We start from the raw sequence: 10,887 nt of genomic DNA, 5'->3' as shown, positions 1-10,887 counted from the left end.
AACTTCCCAATCCACAGCTCTTAAGCAAAAACGATGGCTGCACAGTTGGTTTTCTAAGTTGTCACAAGTAAAACCACATTTTCTTCCACATCATTTCTCCGAAACACTAAAGTGTATAAAACCCATTTTGTCACAACATTAAACATATTGCCAGAGTTATAATGAAATAGTTCAGATCAAAGCAAATGTATTAGTTAGAATAGCTTAATCACAGTTTTCCAGTTCCCATGCAAGACTTCAAAATTACTTTGTTCACTGAGCTTGCAAAGAATTTAAAGAATATCACTCTTTAAATTAGAGAAGCTGCTAGAAATATATACTCGCAGCTGTAACTGCTGCAAAAGATGAGTTGCAGAGTACCATATAAGAGCCGCCATAAATGCACATGACTGTCTTTAGATTTTCTCTTAAAAAGAAAATTGGAAAGTCGTTTTCTTTCCACCTCACAAATATGAAATACTTTGTGTTAGTCTATCACATAAAATCCCATAGACGCTGAAGTTTGTACATACAAAGTGAAGAATATAAAAACGTCCAACAGATATGTGTACTCTAATGCAGCAAGGCTGAGCTCAGCAACAACAGCTTCATTCACCCAGAATGTCACACATTGGACTGGAATGTGATGTAGAGGTGCTGCAAAAAACAAAATGAGTAAAAATACATAGCTTATTATGTAAAACTATGTGCACTGAAAAATAAGCAAAATTTCATAAATTCAGAGAAACTATATAAAAATTACATTATCAGATAAGAAGCACAAGAAGAACAAAGTTTCTAAAAACATAAATTAAAATGATCCCATATGTGTATTCTTTCACTGGACACAAGTACCAGCTTTAAAATATAAGTTGTATCTGACTTACTTTATAAAAGTTTAGTATATTAATCAAACCCATTCATTTTTGATTAATGCAGTTCTGCTCTGAAAATAAGATTAGATTAATCTGTGTCAGGCTGTATGTCAACAGTCTTCTCTATCTGGGCCCTAAGTGCAATTAGTGAAAAACTGAATAACCCCCATCCTCTCTCCAAAGACAGCCATTATTTCCATCTTTTTTTTTTTTTTTTACTTTCAAGATATATGATTGGCTTATGACACAGAAGCTCAAAGCGATAGCGTGTACTTGTACAACACTGTAATCTAATAGTGCACATAAATTGCTTCTATAAATCACCAACATAATTATCCTCAAAAATCAACCAATGACTTAGGCGTCTGGAAGCAGCACCGAATCACTTTTTATGTCTTCAGCAGTTGAACTCCTCCCATTCCTGTTCTCACTGTAGTGGAGGCAGCATCACAGATCTCCAGCGTCAGATCAAGCCCATTGAAAACACGAGCTTCACTACAACTGCAACAGATGAAGAGACCTGCTTCAGTCAGGAATTGAAGGAAAATGGATGATTTATGATATGGCTTCCAGGGAGTTAAAATGTGTAGTAAAGGTAGGTGCATTCATATTTCTTATTACTATTACCAGCACTGAGTAAAAAAGAGAATTATGTAAAAGCTGGAATGCATTAAATCACTTTTAATAGATCTTGTCTCTTTAACACAAAGAGATATTCATGGTTATTGTGTTTATACTTTTTTACTCTCAAAGGGAGAAACAAACTATTGACTTCTTCAGCAATCTCAGCAAAATGAAGAGACCGTTCTCTGCTGCTGTTTTCCTTTAGAGAATCCCCTGAACAGGCAGTGGGAGAGCACAGTTTCTCCTTGGCTCGCAGTGAACACAACTCAGACTATTATTTTGGACGCCACTACTCGTCCTGATGGGCTGCCTCAACCTCACCAGCAGAAACGAGACTTTGCCTGGCAAGCAGCCCTTCTCTGTGCAGACCTCAGTGATGCTCACCACCCTGGTGGGGATGCTCATTTTACTAACCGTGTTTGGCAACGTCATGGTAGTGATCGCTGTGATGACGAGCCGGGTCCTGAAGGCACCCCAGAACTTGTTTTTGGTCTCTCTGGCGTGCGCAGACATTCTGGTTTCCACCTTAGTGATGCCCTTTTCGTTAGCAAACGAACTCATGGGTTACTGGTACTTTGGCACGGCGTGGTGTCAAATCCATCTGGCTTTGGATGTTCTCTTTTGCACTTCATCCATCGTTCACCTGTGCGCCATAAGCCTGGACAGGTACTGGTCTGTCACTAAAGCCATCGAGTACAACCTGAAACGGACGCCCCGCAGGATTAAATGCACGATCTGCTTGGTTTGGGCGCTTGCAGCCTTGATTTCATTCCCCCCACTCATCACAATGACAAAGAAGGAGGGAGGAAAGGACAACCCTGCGTGCAAGATCAATGAGGTGAAATGGTATATCATATTCTCGAGCATTGCATCCTTCTTTGCACCCTGTGTCATCATGATTATGGTGTATGTCCGGATCTACCAGGTTGCCAAGAAAAGAACCAGAGCCTCACCAGGAGAGCGGCAAAGAGAGAACGGCAACTTAGAGAACACCCAATTTGACTTGGACCCCGGAGAAAAGCAAGAAAAAGAAATGGATGAGCTGAAAGACGGGGAAGAGGTCTACGGGCTGGACGTGGAGGAAGAGCCGTCCTCCTCTGATGGGAATGAAAACCTCCTGTGTTCCCTGATGAAAAAGAGGAGCGGGAGAACACCCAAAGCGACTCAGGTGAAATCTAAAGAAACTTGTACAAAGGCAGAGGATCTGTCCTCGGCGAGGGCGAGTAAGTGGAAGGGAAGGCAGTACAGGGAGAGGCGCTTCACCTTCGTCCTGGCCGTGGTCGTGGGAGTGTTTGTTCTTTGCTGGTTCCCCTTTTTTTTCACCTACACGCTTGCAGCAGTTTGTGACACGTGCTGCATCCCAGAGACGCTGTTCAAGACCTTCTTCTGGTTCGGCTACTGCAACAGCTCACTAAATCCGGTGATATACACCATATTCAATAAAGACTTCAGAAAATCATTCAAAAAAATCCTTTGCAAAAGAAACACAGGAGGTTTGTAATTTAAAAAACGTGCATTGTGCTTGTTTTGCAATCTGTATTACAATGTTGCAGCATGCTAGTTTAGAGTTTTGATATTGTATAACTGTGACATTGTGGGTGGCTATTTATGAAAAATGTTACACATTAAATGTTCATGTTTATCATAATTATAATATTGTCTTGAAGATTACAAGTTTAAAACGACACAGATGCATCAAAACATGACTAATATCTGCATGCGGCAATGGTATAAATCTCCTAAAATTTCAAAGTTTGTAAATAAACCTAACTTGGCACATTATTTATTTCTGACAACTGTATAATATCCCCACAGTGGTAGTGATTCAGTAAGGGGAATTAAATGGTAGAAAGATGCATAACAGACCTGTGACACTTACATAAATCACCTCATCAGAGCTGGCCCAAGACTATAAGGGGCCCTAATCATTTTAATTTGGAGCTTCATTTTCATTCAAGGGCTGCACAGTGGCGCAGTTGGTAGAACTGTTGCCTTGCAGTAAGAAGGTTCTGGGTTCAATTCCCGGCCCCGGTCTTTCTGCATGGAGTTTGCATGTTCTCCCTGTGCATGCGTGGGTTTTCTCTGGGTACTCCGATTTCCTCCCACAGTCCAAAAACATGACTGTCAGGTTAATTGGCCTCTCCAAATTGCCCCTAGGTGTGAGAGTGTGTGTGCATGGTTGTTTGTCCTGTGTGTCTCTGTGTTGCCCTGCGACAGACTGGCGACCTGTCCAGAGTGACCCCTCCTCTCGCCCGGAATGTTAGCTGGAGATAGGCACCAGCAGCCCTCCTGACCCCACAAAGGGACAAGGGTGTAAAGAAAATGGATGGATGGAGGGATTTTCATTCAAGCCCCCAGCCTCCACAACACCATAAATCAGCTTTAAATTAGATTCAACAGCTGTATGCTTTCACAGTTCACTAGCAAACCGACAATTAAATTGACTATTTGTATTTATCTTGACCCTGACATCATTTGCTTCGTATTGGGTATTAAAGTGGGTTGCAAAACTTCAACATATTTTGTTAGGATTTTTCTTTTTTTTTTTTTTTTTGCATAATTGATAAGTGAAAGGAATAAAAAGTACAAATAAAAATATAAGAAAGTGTAGCGTGCCGTTTAACTCTGCGATGATGTTCATTTCTGAAGTGCAGCTGCAATGTTCTTGGCTCAAGTTGACCCAGGGATTTAAAAAAAAAATGCACTAATGTCAGAATCCAAAATTTTTCCCCAAAACATTTTTATATCTGATCAGTACTAACAATTTCAATCAATATTTACTGCAATGATGTTATTTACCGCTTAGAAATGAAGGCTGAATGAGGATAATTCACTTGTTTTTCACAAAACAGAACTATTTTAATTTTTAATCTCCCCTAGGAAAGTCTACACAGACAAGTCAACATCAAAATTATATTTTAAAATTTTTTTGTCAGTGTTCAGTCATTCGCATGGTGCTACGTGATCCAGTAACCGTGTCCAAGTTACCTACACCCCTTATGACAGTATTAAAGGATTTGTTTTCTGGTCCTTTCAGGTGATGATTTCAGCACTTTTGTGCAAAGTACTCAAGAGGACAACAGTTTTTCCCTTTTTATTAGGGCACTGTAAATTTTCACAGATTACGTTTTGCCCCCTGAGACCGTTCGCCGTAGTAAGCATCGCCCTTGTACCCTAATTCTTCTCTGGAGATGCTAAAGCTGGTTTTCCAATGAAAATCTACATAGTCTCTGTATAGCTAGAGTTTGCATCGCATATTATTATTATTATTATTATTATTATTATTATTATTATTATAATAATAATAATAATAATAATAATAATAATAATAATAATAATAATAAATGGGTCAATTTGACCCTCAACATAACAGGAGGGTTAAGTTCATCTCACTTCAAAATTTTAACTTTTTAAAAACATTCTTTAAAATTTGCTATTTGTGAGCATTTGTAAAGAGCATAAATTAAGACAAATCTTTATAAAAGAACAACAAAAAAAGGATAAATAAATAAAAATGCTAAGAGCTCTTGCACCTCCCGCCCCTACTTTTTTTGTAAATCAAATTTTGCTATTTCTGGGGCCAACCCTGCACCAGGTTGCATTTCTTCAAGAAAGTCAGTGATTTTGCATAACAGCAGACATCTTTTTTTTTTTTTTATGAAAAAACCTGAAATTGACAATTTACTTGATGGTTTCCATGCTTTCCACCTTTCATATTTTTAGAAATATATTTCTTCTCGTTTTAATGCAAATAAATTTGAATAGTAAAGCCTGCTGTTGTTTATTTCAAGGTGCTAAAGTGAAAATATGCTTCACATATTTAACAGGCTGCAGTTTTTAAAAGTCTCTGTAGACATGATTAGCTGCGATGGTGTATGACAAGAACATGGTCGATTGTTCCAATGTTTAACCCCAATAAATGACTTTTTGGCTTCTGTATTAGATGTGACTCTGCTTTGATAATTAGGCTTTGTCAAAGGAGCAGAAAAAGAAAAAAATTATTAGCTCCAATTATCTGCAGCATGATATGCAATGATTGTGGCAGCCAGACAACTGAGCGTCTTTCACTGTGAGACCGAGAAAACAAGCGACATTGTAAATTTTCTGAAAACTATCGTACATGTCTTTTAATGGCTTTACAAACAATTGCGCCCCCTTCTTACCCCCGAAGCAATCTGTACAGAGGAGGATGTTATCTCCACCCTAACAGCTAGCTCACTCCCTCATAACAAGCCCTAGAACAAGACAATTATACGAACAGAAAATTATCCCTGGGAGGGACGAGTAACACGACAGTATTGAACACAGTTTATTATGAATTATAGCCCCTCATATCAGGATATCATTAAATCCTCCCCTGGAGTCAAACAGAACTCATGCATGGATAGAAATATGAGCGTCTTCTGCAAATTACGCTGTGAGGTTAATATCCAGCAGCTTATCAGTATTTTTTTTTTGTTCTTTGAGAGTTATCAGTGTTCCCCGTCTCTTGTCCATTTTTGTGCACTTTTCATGCTGAAAGTTCTCATAGTTTGTGCTTTTTTTTCACTTAGTTAGCTTTTTAGATTCAGATTGATTTTTTTTTATAGTCAATCATTTGTTTGTAACTTACAAAATATATTTTTTAGTCATGTATTTTTATTTATTTATTTATTTTTACTACAAATAACTGAGAGGTTCCCAGGACTTGCTTTCTGGGATTCTGGTATCGTAAGATTCCCGTGGTTCAGTCATTTCTCAAAGGATTAAAATACAACACAATAGAATTTCCATAATATTCCATTATGAGAAAATAGTATTTGAGGTTTTGTGGCAAAGCCTAATTATGCAACATGAATGTATTTCTACAGCAGCATGAATAGATCTTAAGGTACTCATGCAGAGATAAAGTAGACATTTGGTCTGTTTTTGGAACAAATTGAAAGAAGTATGAAATATTTACTACTACGAGGAATTCAAGAGAAATATATCTTGTTTGGTTTTGGCTCATTGCATATCAGTGTGTTTGGAAAAAAATAAAAATAAACTGCTGTGATTAGTTTCTGAATGCCTCCTTTAATTAAAATGGCTATTCTCTTGGAGTCTGCTGCACTGCTTGAGCAGCTGCATTGCATAAATTACAATTTGAAGTGGCTCAACATCAAGCAATTGGGAGATTAAAATGCCAAAATGAACATTACTGTCTTCCCCAAAAAGATTAATGAAACAGTCGTAATATAAACGGATGTGCTCAGTTGGTCTGGTTAAACCACAATAGCACTGGCACTATTTCAAGCCCTGCATGTTTTTAGGCTGTATTTTTTGTCTCATATCAAATTACAGTAACTTATGCAACTTATGTTTGGTTACAAACTACAAACTGCCGTTGCAATAGCTAAAGTACACATGCGTCCACTTTCACTGAGACAATGATTAATTTCCTTCTGCAAAGACCGCAGATCATCACGATTTATGCCCATGATGGCTCAACTTGTAAAACTATCTTTAACACTTACTCACATTTGGAGTTCCCACAGCTTTCACACAGTTTCCGTGTCAGTCCCCTCCCTTTCATAGTTCTATTCTACTCAAATATTTAAAAAAAAAACTTTTTGCACTCTAAGAAACAACCCACTTTGTATTATTTTGCTAATAATGGGTCAAATTTGATCCAATGCAGATTAGGTTGATTTAGCTCGAAACGGTTGCCTTAGTATACAAAAATTCCTCAGATTTGACCTTTCACCTACATAATATACTTTTCTTCAAATTCCTTCAAAAGTATCCTTGCAATCCCATTTGGATTAAACTCTTACTAAATGTGTTTTTATTATGTTGACCATAGAAAGGAGTAGGCATTGTCACAACGACAGCTAATGGGGATCCTGAGCAAATCAACAACAAAAAAAAAAAACAATACGCATATAACATTCTTTTTTATTTGCTAGTCATTGTTTAGATACTAATTTGTGTATTAAACCCTGGATGAGATATTGTGTTTGTATTGAAATAGACTGATCAAATGTTTGCCACCTCAAACGTGAAAGCCATTTTAGTTATGATAATACATTTCTCTACAGTAATCAGTAAACAACATCGTCATCTACTTCCTCTGTGCAATCGGACATGCCCACACGCTTGTCAGACCACACCTCTGGTTGGATGATTAGCCCGTTCTGAGGACTCCTGTGGTGCATGAATGCAAGAGCTGGCTTGGACTTGGACTGCCAATCTGGATAGAGAAGTTTGACTGTATTATTACCACAGCCCACTGACATTAGCAACAATGAGCAGATATATATTTTTTTCTTTGTTTGTTCTATCTTCATGTTGTGGAAGAAGTCATTGAGTGGTTCAGAATGGTAATCGGTGTGGATTGAAGATGATCCTTCTAGCTTCTACTCCAGTCCAACAAACTGGATCATGATTATTTTAGCCAGATGTTTGATTAAAGCCTCCAAATCTCTGACCTGACAGAAAAAAAACAAACCATTTGCGTTAAAGAAATCACCCATACGCTTTTTCTATTTGCCACACTCTCAAAGAAGTAGTTAGAGAGCCATCAGATAAACAAGAGTTGTCTAGAAGCCCTAACAAGTTTAAATAAAAGCATGAGATGAATAGGCTGTTTTTAATTTAATGGTAAGTCATCTATTATTTATTAATCTGAATGCGCCAGGCACGCTGGGGTATATTAGATCTCCTCCATGATAAAGACACAAGATAATATAATTTGACTCTGAGGACTGCAAGCGGCAGGAAGACCCTGTAATGTTTCATATTTCTTCCATTCCCGAGGGTTTGCTGCTGCATATAAAATTAACAATTAACCCGGTTTTTAATTGTGTAAGACACCTGTGAAACTGGAGTTGTTGTTGTTGTTTATTTTTTATTTAGAAATAACAGACATCATAGTATGACTTCTAAAATATAGATTTGGCTATCTCCCCCTCTACGCCCCTAGACCCATAAAAAATACATGATTTGCATAATATTTTTTCTTTTACATTTTTCATTTACCATGCACTTGGCCTCTGTTAATTCACAAAGAAATCTTAATTCGCCTTAGGTCATCTTCTGATTGACAATAACCCCTAACAGGCCCAGTGGAGACAGTGTACCCCAGTGCTTTCATGTATTTTTTTTGCACCTCTGCATAATTTGAATATTTCCACAATCTTGAGCAGTTCTTACGAAACAGTTTCCCTGCAGGGATCAGCGAGGTTTTTCTGAATCTGATTAAATCTTCAAGGACTCCACAACCAAATGTTTCTTGTCTGCTTTGACTGGAGGCCACTCTTGATCTCCAGAAGAACACCTCGGGGACCAGAGGACCTCACTGGGAATTAAAAGAGCCAGAATATGTGGATGGCATAGAATTTGGTATCAGAAATCAAACATCTCAGCATTTTAACAAGCCTGTAATATGCTAAGTTAAAGGTTTTCAGTCTTGTTTTAGTTTGTTACGCAGATTTAAAAAGGACAGTTGTGTTCTCATGCTGCTATGGCTTCTTCTTCGTTTTCTGCTCAAAATGCTTATTTGGAAAAGTATGGTAAAATTACAAAGGCCACAGAGGTGATGTGACAAACCTTAGTACCACATAATCCCCTTCTTATGTTGTATAAACAAAAATAATGAACAAAACTCTACACTCCTTATGAAGCTGCGGGAGAGTTCTACCTACTACAAATGGCCACTCATTTCAGTAGGAAAAAGCTGATTAAATAAGGTAAAACTGCATAATGCATGCAGGAGTTATTTGAGAAAATTATACAAGCTGAGTACTCTCGGTTAGTTACTTAGCATAAAATGGTATAAGCACAGGAAGGTGTCCATTTTATATGTAGGAGAAACCAAATTACCTCCTGGGCAGCTGCGAATGTATTCTACTGTAATACGAGCCATAACACATTTCAATGACTCAAGAGCAAGGAGAAAATGGAGCAAGTTTTCCCGAGAGGTGATGATCTACATGGTGGTGGATGTGAAGGTAAGTCTGCCTTAATCCACAGCAAATCTCACAACTTCAACTCCTTGAAATTAAAATGAATCTTGATATGTTGCAAAGCTAGCATATAGTTTTAACCAGTAGACACTTTACTAAAATATTCACTGACTAAACATGTATAGTCAACAGACTATGATTAAGCAAAGGGGCATACAAAATCTGAAAGTTAAACTGAAAAGGATAACAAACATATTAGAATAATCCATGATCTTAAAAATGGATTGACCAACAATAAATAAATAAATAAATAAATAAATAAATAAATAAATAAATAAATAAATAAATAAATAAATAAATAAATATTTACCTGGTGTAAATTTCTTGACGAGTTTGCTATCTTATTATATCAGTCCTGCTAATATTATCATTTCTGCTCTGTTTTCTCCTGGTGTTTTGCTCACAACATCCTCCCATATACGCACATGCGTTTGGGCAGTGCCAGCATCCGACATACAAAGTCAACATAAACATCAATTTCTATTTACTTTTAGTGAACTTCATCTATTCTCACCAGTCAACTGTTGGGGGCCGGGGGGGTGGGGTGGGGGGGATCTATTGATGAGCTGTCATCTACAGCACACCCAGACACACAAAGAGTTAGCTGAATACAGAGACGTTTAAACAAGCTCTGACAGCTTTGGTAAAGGTGTCAACTTTACTTTATTTCATCTTAAAAGACTTCCAGAGAACAAAGTAAACCTACTAAGCTGGTATTGAGTCGTACCTAATGACATTTTATTAAGTGATGTAAAGATGTGTCATAATAACTGCAACATGCAAATCAGTTGGCATTAATATTCAATGTTCTATTAGCCCATAAAATGAAAACATTGCAAAGACTGAGAGAGACGTTTCTAAACAAGGTTCAGACTTTTTGATAAGATGCTATTTTAATTATTAATTTGAATGATTATAAGGCTACATAGTGTATCTTTCTATGGTTTTCTTTGTTGTTTCTTTGGATTAATCATTCAGTATGTTTCTCTTGAAGCTGTAAAAAAAGCAATGGAATTATTTCAGGTTATTATTGTAGGTAAAGTTCGGGATAACGTGACCATATCTCAAATAATTGGTATTTAACAGACTTTGAATTATACAGCTGTCTAAATATTTCAGGTGCTTTGGTAACTAAATGTTAAAAATGGCTTGCCATAAATTGAGGTTCTGCTGAAAAACATCCAAAGGAAAAATAAATGCATTACATTTTTTTTTAATTGTCACATTCTGAGTTGTACTGATACAAAACAAAAAGTGGTTTTCCTTAATTTCTACCACTTACTCCTCATTTATTTCACCATTCACCCAAAAGAAGAATGGCTTCTTCCATTTTTGGCAATCGTCTTATTCAAAAATAATATCAATACTTATATTGCTAGCAAAAGACAAAATGTTCTGTATGATGTTGATCACAGCCATTTATT

The 10,887-nt window shown here is 37.1% G+C and overlaps 1 protein-coding gene across 2 annotated transcripts; it reads left to right on the top strand.

Moving 5' to 3' along the window:
* The first annotated feature begins 563 nt into the window (after positions 1-563).
* Positions 564-4,780, top strand: LOC103476774 (alpha-2A adrenergic receptor-like). Of its 2 annotated transcripts, XM_017308805.2 has the most exons (3): positions 564-1,449; positions 1,608-2,316; positions 2,404-4,780. In XM_017308805.2, exons 2-3 carry the CDS (start codon positions 1,780-1,782, stop codon positions 2,977-2,979), a joined length of 1,113 nt encoding a protein of 370 aa, XP_017164294.1. In that variant the 5' UTR covers positions 564-1,449; positions 1,608-1,779; the 3' UTR covers positions 2,980-4,780. The 2 variants fall into 2 exon arrangements, with proteins under 2 accessions (XP_017164294.1, XP_008427565.1); XM_008429343.3 differs by having other exon boundaries at positions 568-1,449; positions 1,608-4,779.
* The last annotated feature ends 6,107 nt before the right edge of the window (positions 4,781-10,887 follow it).

The sequence above is a fragment of the Poecilia reticulata genome, chromosome 15 (genome assembly GCF_904066995.2).
Source record: "Poecilia reticulata chromosome 15, P_reticulata-male-v2, whole genome shotgun sequence".
NCBI lineage: Eukaryota > Metazoa > Chordata > Actinopteri > Cyprinodontiformes > Poeciliidae > Poecilia > Poecilia reticulata.
Note: the sequence above shows the minus strand (reverse complement) of the source record. Positions and strands in the feature narration are given on the sequence as shown.

Excerpts from the sequence above, each read along its gene's own strand:
- LOC103476774 (XM_008429343.3), top strand. The coding sequence starts at position 1,780 with ATGGGCTGCCTCAACCTCACCAGCAGAAACGAGACTTTGCCTGGCAAG.